Source organism: Centroberyx gerrardi, chromosome 1 (assembly GCF_048128805.1).
Source record: "Centroberyx gerrardi isolate f3 chromosome 1, fCenGer3.hap1.cur.20231027, whole genome shotgun sequence".
NCBI classification, from domain to species: domain Eukaryota; kingdom Metazoa; phylum Chordata; class Actinopteri; order Beryciformes; family Berycidae; genus Centroberyx; species Centroberyx gerrardi.
The window spans coordinates 3,931,793-3,947,995 of NC_135997.1; the positions used below are offsets into that span (position 1 = coordinate 3,931,793).

General features: G+C 41.4%; 1 protein-coding gene across 4 annotated transcripts in view; it reads right to left on the minus strand.

The window, feature by feature from the left end:
* The window catches only part of herc1 (HECT and RLD domain containing E3 ubiquitin protein ligase family member 1), a 69,292-nt gene extending 54,707 nt beyond the window's left edge, over positions 1-14,585 (minus strand). For all 4 annotated transcript variants that reach the window (XM_078284593.1, XM_078284597.1, XM_078284590.1 and 1 more), the window contains exons 1-11: positions 14,421-14,585; positions 5,540-6,516; positions 5,055-5,150; positions 4,580-4,774; positions 3,939-4,250; positions 3,587-3,683; positions 2,666-2,809; positions 2,140-2,267; positions 1,720-1,864; positions 1,045-1,216; positions 54-188 (exon numbers count right to left, since the gene is read on the minus strand). In XM_078284593.1, coding sequence (XP_078140719.1) covers positions 54-188; positions 1,045-1,216; positions 1,720-1,864; positions 2,140-2,267; positions 2,666-2,809; positions 3,587-3,683; positions 3,939-4,250; positions 4,580-4,774; positions 5,055-5,150; positions 5,540-6,490 — 2,375 coding nt within the window. In that variant the 5' untranslated portion in view covers positions 6,491-6,516; positions 14,421-14,585. The remainder of the gene's footprint in view (positions 1-53; positions 189-1,044; positions 1,217-1,719; positions 1,865-2,139; positions 2,268-2,665; positions 2,810-3,586; positions 3,684-3,938; positions 4,251-4,579; positions 4,775-5,054; positions 5,151-5,539; positions 6,517-14,420) is intronic.
* Between the last annotated feature and the right edge of the window lie 1,618 nt (positions 14,586-16,203).

Genomic DNA, 16,203 nt, shown 5'->3' on the forward strand with positions numbered 1-16,203 from the left:
TTGTACAGACAAATCTGCCTTCTCTTATTTCCTCCACAGACAAAAGTACTTACCTGGAGGAGGGGAAGGGGAGGGGAGGAACCTCACTGTTGATGCCGTCACAGTAGCGCTCAAGGAAGGAGCGCAGGTGAGAGAAGGTGCTTTCTTCTAGGTCGACACAGTAGGGCCTGTGCCATGCCACCACTTGCCTACAGAACAAACAGTGAACAAATATTAATAAGTGCACTAGCGCGTCATAGGTGCTTGGGTGGAGAGGTGGGGTCGAGGGGGAGGGGTATACATGATAAAACATGATGAGTGAGTGAAACTACGCTGACTTGAAAAACTCCAACTGTGAACACCAAAGAGCAGTGGCAGCACAGTGTGGTAACTAAGAGAATTGAACAAAATATTTAATTGATGCGCTGACTTAGCAACTACAGTTAGAAAATCAGCAAGGTATTTCCTGGTGTGTGAATATACTGTGCACTAACTTGGAGCTGGCTCTTGTGCAGAGCTCTTAGGGATCTGTGCAGCCTACAGAGTGCATACCGTAATCCCTTTAAACACTGTGCATTGCAAACAGCGTTACACATGAACGAACTGACCAATGAACAGACCCAGTGAGCACACAGAGTCCAGTTCTTATTTATCTGAAAATAAATTGTGTTGTGTATCTAAATCTATCGTTGTGAAAATAAATGTAGATGCACGTATATGTAAATACTTCGCTCACGATCAACTTCTGTTTTTATCTGAATCCAAATATCAGTGTTTGTATTGAAAATCAATACACAGACACCATGACATTACCCATGTCAATGTTGCAGTCTTGCACGATTACCCTTCAACACAGAAGGGAAAAAACCTTCATCTATCACATGCACTTCCTAAACTTTGACTTGTGTTATGCAACCCCCATTCTGCACAGACGCCTGGTGATGTTGTGACATCAGCGCTCACCTCCACCCTCCCTCCCCCTTTGTGAATATCACGTGTAAAACCCAGGTTACGGTCAATGCTACCGCCAGTGTCGTCAGTGTATTTAGCGTGCCGATAGCTGACCTGTCTCTGGGCAGGGCTGTCCAGGCCAGGCTGTGGGAGGTGCCAGCTGAGATCTGCTGGATGGCGACTCCATCCAGGCCGACCACCTTCTTAGGCTTGGTGATTGGCCCTGTGGAGTTTCCCTGGCCACACTGGCCCATGGAGTTGTTGCCCCATGCATATACTTCATTATCTGGATGGTAAGTGGAGTAGAGGGTAAGTAAGGCTGTACATGATATAACATTCAATAATACTCTACGACTCTACGATTGAATAACACTTACAATCGTATTTATTAAGTGCATCAAAAAAGTCCTCAAACAACAGAGGTTACACATTAGCCTAAACAAATTTGGTCTATATCTTTGCTGTTATGTCATGCTAGCTGTGACAGCTTTGTTACGTGTTTTACACACGTACACAAAACCTCTGTGTGTCAGCTAAATAACATTCATACTCTGACTGACCAAAAGCTCCACATTTAACAGCTATGGACCCCAGACATGCAAATGTGTGTAAGTCAATACAGCACCAGCTGGTCATATTTAACCAACAACAGATAAGCAGTACAAAGAAAGAAACAGACAGAGTGGAAGTAAGCCGGCTGTGACGACTAGGCTTGGAGCCATCGCCATGTTGCACAGTACCCCAGAAACTTGTGTGTACAAAGTGCATGAAAAAGAAAGAGACAACTACCATGAGACAGGGCCAGGCAGTGACTGTCCCCAATGGAGATGTCTACCACCCTGGTGGTAGCCAGCTCCTCGATCAGCTTGGGTCTGAGTGCCGTGGCCTCAGATGAACCACAGCCCAGACAGGCACCACAGCCCCATGCGTACACCTGGTAAAAACAACCAGCGACATCAGTGGACATCAGCACACAATTCCTGCTATTCCAGCTAAACTGCAAACATTTTTACTTTTGTTCTTTCCCCAGACAGAAACCATCTTGATGAGAAAACAGTAAGATTCTTACTTTCACACCAGGCCAAGTCAGAAGAACTATGTTGTTTAACATGTTGTGACCTTAAACACGACTTCAGGCATCCATATTCCCACAACCAAGACCACAGCTACTCTTGTGTCAGGGTTAATATTCCAGTAATGTGGCCCTACCTGTCCAGTAGAGGTCAAGGCAAGAGATGATTGGCTTCCTGCACACACTTTCCTGATGAACATCCCTTGCAGGGCCTCCACTACTTTGGGCTTGTATACCCGGTTGGTGTCGCCATGGCCTAGTTTTCCTGCAGAACAACACCCGGCTTTTGTAAGACTGATTCATGTACAGTATGTACACACACAGACATTATAGTGATGTGCAATTGTTAAGTCATTCAGAGAGACAAGACACTGAAAATAGTAAATACTGAAGTAAGCACTGAATACAGTAAAATCTTGTTCTAAGTTGTTGAGGAAAATAAAATGTTAAAAAATCTTAAATATACTGGAATTCCAAAGCATATCCAAAATATCAAGGGAGTATGCACACACATTCTAGAAATGCAGTGCTGTAGAAACGGTTCTATGGTATTGCCAATACATTTTCTAAATATTTGAAGATATACTGTTGATGTCAGTATGAAAAATGTGATATACATGCATTAACAACAAAATAAGTCATGGTTAGGAAGGTTTTACCCACCATTGTCCCCTCCTCCAAAGGACCACACAGTGCGTCCATCCTTTGACAGTGCAATAGTATGGGAGCTCCCACATGACACCTCGCCCACATTGCTGATGTCTTTCACCAGGGTAGGAATGTTGCGGCTGTTGCTGTCGCCGTGACCTGCATTCATACAAACAATGAGAAATAGCCAGGCCGCCTACACATGGCACTTATATAACATACAGCGTACCTGCCGTTAGGTGGATACTTATCCAAGGAACCTTAAAGTAAGATGAGTGCATACATTTATAGCATGGTGAGCCCTTGTGGGAAGTGAACCCCTAACCAGTGCGTTGATGACACGGCTGTGGGTCTGTCCTACTGTCAGACCCAGAGTCACAAAAAACATTAAGTAGACAGGGTTCCCACACCTTTTCACTGATGAAATTCCCAAAGTTTTCCATGAATTCTCCGAGACCCCTTTTCATATTTCCATGGCGAAAATTTTTATTACACTGAATTAAAAAGTGATCATCAACTACAATAACTTTAAGCATTACTTTGATTTTGACTTTGTTAATAAAAAACAGTCAGCAACCAATAATATTTTCCTCCAACAGGGAAGTCTAGACTGTTTCGGAGCCAGCCACAGCTTTTTGTGACATTTGACAGTATCCAAGAAAAAAAAAAGCATTAACTTCACAAATCAACTTTCATGACTATTCCAAAACTTTTCTCCCTTTTATACATTTTCATAACTTCTTCAGGCCTGGGAAATAAAAAGTTTAATATTTTTAAATTCCATGACTTTTCCAGGTTTTCCAGGAGTCTGCAAACACTGTATAGAGTAGGATGAAGAATCTCCACTGAAAGGTTTGGGAACTATGTGAAGTTACAGGTATGAATAAAAGAGCAGAAAATGCTCAGTATGAATATCAAATAGTTCAGCAAAGTTACCTAATCTTCCAAAATCTCCTTCACCCCACGTGTACAACTCTCCATCCTCGCTGACCGCAGCACTGTGTCTGTAGCCAGCAGACACACATACCACCACCTGACACAACGCAAAAGAGAAATCAGGCAAGGAAACTCACAAAAATTTTAAATTGATATTTTAAAATCTGTAGCAAATCACAGCTCATTAATCAATCTATTGGTGCAATCCTCTTTCTTCAGCACAAAATTGAGTAAGTAGGCTGAATTGATTCTTGTAATAAAAAAAACAAAAAAAATTCAAAAGTTGGAATACATAGTATATGAAACAAATGCCCTGTGTCAAATTGCATCCAAATGCTGGGTGAAACCCTACCTTTCCTTGGAGCGGTCCCTGGATAAGTTTAGGGTACTTCTGCGTCGAGCTGTTCCCGTGACCCAGTTTGCCATAATCACCGTCACCCCAGCTGAACACCTCGCCCTCCGTAGTGAAGGCCAGCGTGTGGCCGTCTGAGCCCTTGGACGACGACACCTTCTTGATGGCGCGGTGGGGTTCAAAGGTCAGCTTCTTGAGCGTTGATTGGTTGTTGGAGTCCCCTAGGCCCAAGCGGCCGTAGCTTCCCTTCCCACAGGCCCGCACAGAGCCATCGGAAGAGATTACGAAAGTGCAGTATTGGCCTGCCTCAATCTGCAGAGAATGGGGCCAAAGCCCAAGTCAGATTTCTGGGATTGCATCACAACAATTAAGCAATATCTTAAGTAATGTTAAGTAAGGTTTCTCCTCCTTTTCTGGACACATAAACATGAATGTCACCCATCAGCTTGTATCAAGTTGAATGTCACTTTGACACTTTCATGAGATGAAACCTCCATTCAACATTTCAATATGCAGAATTAAGTATTGAATGACCTTGCAAAGTTCATTTTCACTTTTGAAACTCGTGATCATTTTTATCCCTTTCTCAACACACGCACACACACAGCTCTGCTGCAGACCAATGGACTGTTTTTTCTTACTGTCTGTGCATCAGCAAAGCTGGGAGCCAACTTGGGTTGCAAGATCTTCTCCTGGGTGCCCTCCACCAGTTGGTGACTGCTGTTACTGCCCCACACATAAACCTCACACGTCTCCGACACCATGGGTGCCTCACCAGTCTGTATGCTGTCTGGGCTGACACAGGTGCGAGAGTAGTCTGATGCCATCCGGCATACCTGGAAGAAAAGGAGATGAATATGGAAATGTTTTATGTTGTTGGAAAAGGCCTCTCTAAACCTTTGTCATGTGTCTTCAGGTTACAGCTGATGGCTAGAGCAATTTGGGGGAGATTTTCAACATACACAGGAGAAATGATTGGTGCATTACATAATACCCATCATGGTTTGCATCATGGTTTTCTAGAGTGTACAAGGATCTACAAGGCTAACCATATTACGCTGTTATTTAAGATAATACACAATGTCCAAAATGTAAAATAATGCTCAAGTGTCTCACTTCTTCAAAAAGACAGAGTGCTGCCTCATATAAGGAGCATAGGCCATCAGATGTCCGTGTGGGTTCTCGCCACTGGCTGCGATCTGCTGAGGAGCCCTGAGATAATCAGATACACAAACAATATGTTTAGACCATATGACATAAGTTATAAAACCTTGAAATCATCATGCTATAGTTAAAAAGCGTAAAGATGAATGACTTTTGTTGTTGTTTCTCCTCACCACTTTTCTACAGTTTGAATAGAAAGGAGAATGTTTAAATGATTCATGTCTAATTTGAAGCTCGATAGAAAGAGCATGATGATTTGAAGCTGATTTGACAACTGAGAGCAGTGGAAAACATAATCTAGGCTGTTGTGTATTTGAAGTAAGGATAAGGTAAGACATGCTGCGGACTGAAAAGATCACACACAATTATGTCTTTGACCCACTGAACAAATTTAAGATGTGCCCAGGTTTGTTAATGTTTACTTGGTGAAAACTTACCAAGGAGCGTCTCATCTGCATGAGGATGTTCATAAAGCAATCATAGCCGATGAGCCCCTCTTGGTTCTGTAGCACCTTGCTCTTCTCCATGGTGCTGACCACAGCTGAGGCGGCCAAGGCCATCTCAATCCACTCCAGCAAGTAGCGCAGGGAACCCCTCTGGGAAGCCAGGCCCAGCAGCAGCTCTGAGGCAAGCCGCCGCCCCAGAATGTCCGCCCCGGAGTTTGGCATGGTCACTCCCTTGAGAAAGGTGGTGACCTGGGCCAGGCAGTCCAGGCCCATTGGCGGGATTTTGCTCTCGTTGGCCAGAGAGAGGGGTGGCAGGGAGCTAACCACATCAATGGCTGTGTGGATGACATCATTGCACAAGTTTATGTTGCCCCCAGGGCCTCCACCAGGGTTGGGCAGAGGAGGCATCATCCAGCTCTGGCGCAGCAGAGCAAAGAGCAGGCTGAGGCCCGTGCGAACACCCATCTCAATGAGGGCATCAGTGCTGGAGCGTGGCCGCTCGCTGACAGAGTGCAGGTCAGTCGAACCAGAGTTGTTCTCCGGGGAGTGCTGCTGCTGCTTGACCTTGCCCTTGTCGTGGTACTTGTTGGAGAGCGCGTAGAAGATGCGTTGGAGCACCAGAAGACGTTTGCGCAGGGCGGCAGCAAATGGCGAGTCTGAGCAGACCATCTTGGCCAGGGCCAGTTGGCTGCTGAGCAGAGCATCCAAGTAGTGTTCCTGCTCATCACTGGAGAGGGATTCACGCTCAAAGTCTGGCAGCTGGGGGCCCTTCAGACACAGCACCTGTTGAGGCAGCAGCACAACCTCTTTGTTGGCCAGCAGCTTGGAGTAGAGCACCGAAACTCCCTCCCGTGTGGCTATGGACTCGCTGTCCTCCGTGATCCATGAGCTGTTCAGGTGCTCCAGCCACTTGAGTTTCACCGGGGGGATCATCAAAGCCATGGCATGTCACTCTGGAGCCATCAGTCCTGACAACATAGAGTGGACACAACACATGTCGACATCATCAAGCTGATCAAAAGCCTTGTGATTTGCAAAACAAGTGAGCTAGATAAAATTCATACCCATGTCCTGCCTTTCCCCAACAGGACATAGAAAAATGCCTTTCAAAAAGATGAGCTAAACAAATCATGATCTTTAATTTGAGGCTAGGATTCCATTCTGAGTGACTACTTCAGCTCCTCTTAACCTACAAAATCAAGACTGGGGTGGTAATTGACATGGTTATCAACTGGCTAATCACAACTTTAAGGTGCATTAAGTGAGATTTTTACTGCCCCATAGCACAAAATGATCATACTATATCTGTGAGGGTTTTACAGGGTTGTTCATCATAGCCACTGACTCAACGATTACTTCACCAGGTGCTGAGATTCCTGACTGTCAAAAATCACTTTCGCAGAAATAGCCTACACAGTCAAAATACATTGTAGGTTTCGCATCATATCACCGGAGACACATATGTTTTATGATCAATCTACTAATGTCTTTACTGTTGTTGATTAATACATGTGCACCAATGTAAATTTTAAAAGCAAGAGAGTCACCGTCATATCTGATTTTGAAATATCACAAACTGAGACTGCTATTGAATTACCACTAAAATAAATATTACATATTTAGTCAACATTTGGGCTAACAACAGAGAGAGAGAGAGAGAGAGAGAGAGAGAGAGAGAGAGAGAGAGAGAGAGAGAGAGAGAGAGAGAGAGAGAGAGAGAGAGAGAGAGAGAGAGAGGGAGGAGTACAAGGGTCAAAACAACAGTGCCTAGACAATAGATGTAACCAAATCCTTTGTCCCCAAAATGTGCCGGAATAGTAATAGAGATGTGCCAGGAAAAGAAAAAAGAGCCAGGTAGAAAAGTTTTCAAAGAAAGAAAATCAAAACCTGTTTACAACGCAAAAATATTTAATTATCAATTACAATATTACACATTCATATAAATGGGTTTCTTAAACTCAAGGCACATAACAAGTAGGTCTACATAATTGGTGATATGTTGTGACCAGATTGGTGCAGGTCACCTTATTGAGACTGTGGTGACAAGTGGTAACCTAAAGTCGGCCTGTACTTATTTAGATTCTGTCATCACTAATAAGGATGTTGATGAATAGGCCTAATCAATGATGTTATTTAGGCCTATTCTTGACTGTGTGCAACAGGTATTATTTACAGGTATTGTATCTCAGTATCCTGTGGCTCTATATGTGTGGTGTGTTTTTGTTTGTTTTTAGCCCCGAGACAGCAGGGGCTCTATGGATGGCTCTATGGATCGGTAGGTTGGTCGGTCAGTTCACCACTTTATGGGTCACGTGGGTGAAAGTGTGCCGCAGGGATTTGGACTGCAGACTCTCAATCGGGAGACCTGAGTTTGATTCCCGGCAGGAACGAAAATTCAATGTCGCAGGGCTGTTAGACTCTTAGCCTTGCTTTGTTTTAAGGGACCGACAGACTGACCAACTGACCAACTGACTAACGGACAGAGTGACTTATACTACCTGCTGGTCGCAGCTACAAACCTATGAACAGACTGTAAATGATCAAGTAAAATGATAGCATATATATGAGAATGAGACTAACACCAACACTAATAAATACAAACGTGTTACAGTTTAACAAAAAAGCCTCATTTAAAATTTTATCTCATATGGAAATATAGATCTAAGCAAAGGAATTAACATTTCTTGTGTATAGCTTTGGTCTATTAACTCCATCTTCACTGGCATCCACATTGGCACTGAAGACCTTGGATCAAATTCTGGGAAGAGAAATAAAAACTCTTAATTATTTTCTGTATAAAGCTCAAGTATTCATCCACTTAGATTATTGCATTTTTCTTGTGCCAAAAAGTGTTCTCAGAAATTTCTGATTTTTTGGTGGTGACCTACATAAAGTCATCAATCAAAATGCAAATTGATGTGTGGTAGATATGGCATGAGTTTCAAATCACATTTTCCATATTTTGGGCATTACTGATATGATCTAATAATAAAAAATCTTAACTACAAATCTTATCAAATCTTATAAAATCTTAACTACAAAGTCCATGCAAATTCAAAATAAATTGCAGATTATCAAAATCACAAACTCATCATTGACATGGACGAGTCATAGTTTAGGCATTTGTATAATGAGACACTAGTTTTCATTATAATAAATAGAATTAAAAACAATGAAATGCAGTTGTGTGATCAGACCATTTGACACTATTCAGATTTGCAAGGCTACATTTGCTGGAATAGTTTTCATGGTGACAATGGAATTAATTTCTAGTAGCAAATTATATCTAAGTTCTTTGTGTAGATCTCAGATCCAAAACAATGTCTTTGAACACATTTCGTGACACAACATAATTACACCCTATAATAGAGAGCACAAACACCTCCTTTCACACATATGTGCATGCAAACAAGCACACTCACAGTCAATAAACATTATTTTTTGAGAAGGCCAATAACTAGCTGGCTCACATTAGCTTGCCTGTTCAACATGGTAGCACAGTTATCTGGTTAAATGACAACTGCAACCACCTTGCTAACTGTGCAGCAGTTAGTTGACATCATACAAAATATTTGTAAGGTTGAAAGACAACAACACCACTTCTTATTTGGTTACAAAAGTTACAAAAAAGTTACAAGAAAAACACATGATAAAAGCCAAACAGCAAGCATGACTTACCTTCAATTTAAAATATGGCAGCTAGTAGGTTTAGTGGACGGGAGACCGGGGAAAAAAAGCCGATCTGTCACTGAGAAAATGTATCATTGGACTGCTGGAATTTTATTTTTTTGCCCCGTGACAGCAGGGGCTCTATGGATGGTATTGTCGGTCGGTCGGTCAGTCGCTCTGTTCACCACTTTATGGCTCACGTGGCCTGCAGAGAGTTACTGCAGACTCTCAAGTGGGAGACCCGAGTTTGATTCCCGGCAGAGATACTTCCACAAAATTCAACATTGCGGGGCGGTTAGACTCTTAGTCTTGTTGAAGAAGGGACGCTGCATGCACAGGTGCAAATTCGAATAATATTGCTAACCACAAGTCATTGTTGACTGGATACTGTCTTTTGCATTTTGAAAACACCGTCATCTATCAATATGGATTCAAAAGTGAATTTCAGCATCAACTAAAATGATGATGCTTATTATACAACCATGACTAGAGACCAACTCCTTACCTGGGTTTTACTGTTTAGCCTAATGTTCCTTCAGTTATCAAGAAGAATGAAGCTCATGATAAAAAGACACCACAAAAATTGTACTTGTGCTGCAAGATTTCCCAGATGAACAGGTCCCGGTACATCCAGGGTGGCTACTCTTCCCACTCAACTGGCTACTAGGCTATATATCCTTGTAGAACACACTGGAAACAGCCTGAAGCCTTGAGGATGACACTGCATTTTTGCTGATTTTCCACAGCTTAGGGATTGAAAAATGATTTAGCAAAGAGAGGTTTGAATTTCACGGCCTCGCAAACTGGAGTAGCCTCAAGACTCGCTAATCATAGGTTTCTTATTTAATTAGACTGCTGTTGGTGGACTTGGCCTTACCCTAAGCCATGTGTCTTCAACAAAAAACAAGAAGGCATGACCTAGTCATTGATGAGACAACCACATGCTTAGTCTGATGTACAAAACTTACAGCAGGGGGTCATTTGAAGAGCCTTTGAACATAGGAAAGTTAATGATCAATTTCATGTTATCTTACAAACTGGTAAACACTGACTAAGGGAGTCTTCTCAAACTGAACATTGAAGCAGCAAAATGTACTTAATCTATTATGTGAATAACATACAGTTCAGTTATAGACTGAGCCTATATTCCCTAACTAACCACCTAAATGTGCACATGCATTCAATGGGTGAAAAACTGACTTCACAAATGACTAAATACATGTAACACTTTTTTAGCCTGGAAATGACATAACTGCTGCTGTCCCCGTCTCTTGTTGTTGCATATTATCTGAACTAATTGGTTATTAGTTATGCAAAATTAAGCAGAGTAAATAACAAAAATTAAAGTCACAAGAACAAAATAAGGACAGTCACATGGGCAACTTGAAGTATTAGGTACAATTAAAACAGTATTGAGGACATTTAACATTCACATCAAGGAATTAGAGCTAGGCGATTAATCGAATTTTATTTTCGATTACGATTTTGGCTTCCCACGATTATGAAAACAAGAAAATCGAGATAAAACGATTTTTGTGCCTCATTCCGTTTAGCAATGTTGCTCTCGTTTTGTCTTGTGTTCGCTCCGCTCCGCCTCCAAAGCCCAAACATGCTGTGGTGCGTGTAGTTTCAGCTCGAGTCGGTAACAGAGAGCCGGCCGGCGCGTTTCTCCGTTTATTTTTAAACCTTCCTTGGTAGAAGATGACAGAAAGAGAGCCATTGGTCGACAGGAAAGGTAAAAAAAATCATTGGTGTGGAAACACTGTACAGACCCACGGTGCGTGTTCAATTGCACTGAAGCACTGCGACACGGTTAAATTACCTAATTCCACTAACGTTACTTAAATACCACAAGGTAACGTTAAAGTCACCTACCGTTAAAGTCTGTAGGGCAGCGAAGACAAGTTACTGCCTGCAAATCCCAGTTACTGACTTTGGAATGTTAAGTTTCACTTTTGTTTTCACACCGTCAGACCCCAAATTACAGACGTGAAGTGATGCGACATCAGTCAGTCAGGTGCCTCTGTTACCTAAGTGACTGACTGAAAGAATATAGAGATATAGTTTACCAATATGTTGAATATTTTGCAGTAGGTTGTGACAGTGTTACTTATTTTTTATCTATTATTTATTTTAGTTATTTATCTCATTTTTTTACTTTTATTTATTTATTTGCATTTATTTCTTTGTTTTTCAGTTCAATTATATTTAAATTTCAAAGAAATCCAGTGGGTTTTTTTAAAAAGTTCAATAAATGCATGATGTTCCCAAAGTCAATGAGTAATCGTGTTAAATAATCGTGATCTCAATATCAATCAAAATAATCGTGATTATGATTTTTGCCATAATCGTGCAGCCCTACAAGGAATACATCTCATAATTACACTAACAAGCTCCATGCAATAAGTATCACAGCCACACCCACTTGTCATCAGAATGAACCAAAGAAAGTTTCTCTTCTGAAGTTCAAAGGGAGAGTATGCAGCAGTTGGGCTAGTTCCAATACGTTATTTCTAAGAAATTTTTCAACTGGTCTCTGAAGGACAATTTCCTCAATAATTGGTCTAATTTGACCTTACCTTGGGTGTAACTGGTCTGCCTATAAAGGCTTTTACTGTACACTGTAGTTCATTCTAACTTGAATTCCCATAAAATATTTTTCTTTGTACTAAATACTGAAGGGTGGGGTCATCCATACAGTGTAATATGTCAATTCTTTCACTCACAATATTGGATCAATATCACAGTATCATGATATTTTAGTTCACATTTCAGGATTTTAAATGAAAGACCAAATAATCATCTTCTCAAAAATCATGTTTTGGATGATGGAAAAAATGTTTTATCTAGTCATCAAATCATGGCTTTTGATGACAGGTGTGATTGCTTTAGACAGTTTATTACCCAAAGGGAAATTATACCTTTTTAAGGTGGTTAATTGAAAATACAACATAAGCTATATGTCACAGTATCAAATCACAAAAGGGTGTCACAGAACACTAAGAATCATAATATTAGAAACATGATAATATAGGCTAGTAGTGGGAGCCATCTGGCGATTCCCAACCCAGTACATAATATGACAAAGTGATACATTTAGAGAAGATTTGTCAAATAGCATCCCTCCCTTCTGCTTTGAAACATGCTTCATTTTCAGCTGCATCAATTAATAAGGGTTCAATGTCCTCCAGATGACACTCAATGATGACAATGTCAAACTCAAAAGCTCTCTGTAACTCCATAAACCAAACAAAGTTGTGCAGGACTGTTTATAGCTTAAGAAGATCAGTCAGATAATGTAATCAGCTGAGTTTTTTGTTTGAAGTGCCCCTAAACCATTGTATTTCTCAGCTGCCTTTCGACAACTCAGTCACTATGAAGTGTAGAACCGACTGCTCCTGTATTAGTATTATTAAGGACCAATGCAATACGCTGTATTAAAAAGAAAAATACCCTGAAACAATTTTCTGGATCATTTTGTTTTTTGGTGGTGTATTTTTCTTCTTAATTCTGTCAGCTAACTGGCCAAATGTAGATATGACATGACATCACATATATATTTCCAGCACAGCTACAATGGAATTTGACAGCAGAAAATGTTTCAGCGATCTAAAACATCAACGGTAAACGTCAGGTTTTGTCAGCCTCTCAGAATCAAAAAGCAAGGGCTTCTTTCTCGAGCCGCCATTTTGCACCGACGTTCAACAATCATACAGGGAGAAATCCATCATAGAAGAGGCAGAGGGACCAGTTTCGGCACCAACAGTTGCCTCAATAGACCAGAATGCAATGCAGCCATAAGACATGTTGTGTTTGGAGCCACAATCATCAAGATGCCCCATGGTCACAAACTGGTCGGCTAGCTCTATAGTCATATGCCCAAATGCCCACCTTTCATTCACAAGTTAACAAAATGACTCCTGGAATGCATTGAACATCAAAAATCGATGATAGTTAACAGTGTAACAGTATCCAAGTTAATGTAGCAGCTTTTAGCTGTCAAGGGCTAATTTGTGAACACAAACCTCTCTAGGCAGAAACCATTCCTCACTCCCTGAAGAATCTAGTGTCATCAAGATTTGCTACCTGGAGCTGCTTCAGCAGTGACAGGGAAACTGACTACGTATAATGTCTGCTTGAGCTTTCCCACTTAAATTAACTTTGTTTTAGACTGAAATCTAATTTGAACCAAAATGTAGCCATATTCCCAGAAAATCTCCATGGACGTTATCAAAGTCACCTTTTCCAATTCGAGTTTTGTGCACCAGTGTGACATAGACTTGAGGCAGGACACACTTGTGTCAATCTGGAGCACTTGTGAATATTCAATACAGCCTAGACTAAACTGGCTGTATGCTGTAGTTTATTATCCTGTTGCATAAGTAAATATTTTAGAGTACTAAGATTTTGTGGTATTTCCCTTAGTACCACCTGTGCTCTCCTCTAGCTCATTCTAGAGGTGAGCAACTTTCTTCAGACACTCCCCCACCTCTTCAGTGTTGAGAATCAGCTTGATTAAGTAGTTAAGTAACAGTTGCTTCGGCATGACTGTCATAAAAAGGTAGCACCTCGCTAACTTACAACGTTTCTGCAGAACTGGACCTTGCCAGCATTGGTTTAGTATTGGACTGGCTGAGGTTGTTAGCTAGCATTAGCCGGCAGATAACGTTAGCTGCTACCATGACACAGCTGGCTTGCAAGCTGCTAACCTGCTTGTTGTGTCAGGTTGTATGCAAGACAGTTTTCCTGCAAAGATGATATGATAAGCACTAGAAATCACTGACACCGCTAACGAAGAGACGAGTAAACATTTTAGCCAGACGTTAAATTAGTAGTCCTGACTGGCTACAATGGCCAACGTCAACGTTATGAATCTGACATCCACTGTTTGTTTTGAAACAAACAATAAATATGACTGTCAACTACCATTATCATTGGCTAACGTTAGCTACCTAGTTAGCAAAGCAGAAAATACCTAAACGTTGACGTTACACCCATATGTACAGGTATTGCAAGTGGGCTATTATAGTACCTAGTCAAAGCTAGCTACCGTTACCCTTACCTGTTCAAAAAGGCCCCGTCTATATCATGTTAGCTAGCTAACGAAACGTTAGGTTAGCTTATCTGCTGTATCATAGCATCAAGCAGGTTAACGTTAGCTTGCTAGCTATCCAGCTTTAACTAGGATAAAAGCTTCGCTTACCAGCAACTGTCAAAGGCCTCCTCTTGTTGGCTTGGTTCCTAAACAACAACGTAACTGTACTTCATTGCACAAACACAAGCAGTTACATCAATATCCGCACGCTTTGATAGCGTTACTGTGAAAGGGGACAGAGTCAAGCCTAGATTTCATGCCCCCGCCCGCCTCTCTATCTTCCACTGCAATGGGTCTTGGCAGCAGTGTTTCCTCCCAACCCCTTACCGAGCCCCAACCCAGCGCTGTGACGTGAGACCGACCCGCCCGTCCGTCCGCCCGTCCGTCCGTCCGTGTGCGTGTGCGTGTGTGTGTGTGTGTGTATGTGCGCCCTGACCGGGTTCATCCACACAGTCATGTCCACCAAGACAAAGAGGCAAAACCGGTGTATGGGCCAAACACACTGCATTTTTTGCATGGTCAATGGTTTCAGGAATAGGTGACGAGCCCTGCCATCTTCTTTTTTCTGAATGTTGTTTGTTGTAGTATATTCCCCGTCAGTTTCATGCTTGTCATTTCATGTAGGCTATTCATGATGCACTATCAATGAATGAATGACTTATTGCTTGGATTGTGGGTCTGTGGAATCAAAGGCCGACCTGCTCTATAATAACTTGTATTGGTCCAACAGTAAATATCTCGCAGAAAGATATAACACACCATAATATTCTATGTGAAATAAACTAAACTGTCTAATTCTGTTGCTTTTACTGTATTACTTTAATACAATTTCTAGAGAGATAGTCCTACAGCAGCTGAAAAGACATAGTGCTGTGTCTTAATAAGGTCTGCATGGTGGGTTTTGTGGTTATCTTGGTCATGCAGACAGCCCTGCCTAAGAACTCTGCAGTTTCCTCCATATCTCACAACGCAGTCCCTGTTTTACTGGTTATCATGTTTACAAACAATACAGAAGAAGTTGAAGTATTTACAGTTTCAAAATGCATTTAAACCCCATGTTCAGCCATCACATACTGAGAGTATCATTCAGTCTCATGAGCTCAGACAGTCAGTTTGAAGATGGAAAAATGTCTTCAGTCTAATTAAATAAACATGAGCCAGTGGTGGGATGAAAGTGGTGGCACAGGTGCAGATTATTATGGATTGGACCTTTAAATTAAAGAGTCACCATTTTGTGGAGGGTTTAATCCTTCTGCACTCATCCTCTTGTTAAGAGTGCTTACATTTTAGTATGCAGGACCCACATAGGAGTCAATCCTCTGACTGTGGCAGTGTTACTGCCATGCTTTTATTTCTTTCCTATACCTATAAATTATTATTATTTTTTTTTTTACCTATTTCTTGCTGTATTTGCTCATTTTGTTCTTGTGTAACTCCGTTTTTGTGTCACACCAGGCATTTCTGTTGTCGTTTATCATGCTGGCTCTGCTTTGTTCTTTGTAAAGCCCTTTGTAACACTGTTTCAAAAAACTCTTCTTTTTATTAGTCATTTATTTATTTTCTTTGTCTCTCTCTCTCTCTCTCTCTCTCTCTCTCTCTCTCTCTCTCATACACACACACACACGCACACACACACACACACACAGGTTGAGAGTTCCATTTAGCCTGCGATAGGATGTTTGTCATAGTACTACAGTGTTGTCCTAAGAAGTTATGAAATGGACTAAAGAAATATTTAAATTCATTGTATACTGAGGATTAACATTTCCGTTCACAACAGGATTTTTTTTTTTATAAACAGGTCCATAGGCTGCAGGTACAATACTAAGCTATCTGTACTTTACAGTATCCACAGTCGAGCTGGATGACACCAGACCTGGATCAAGTAGTA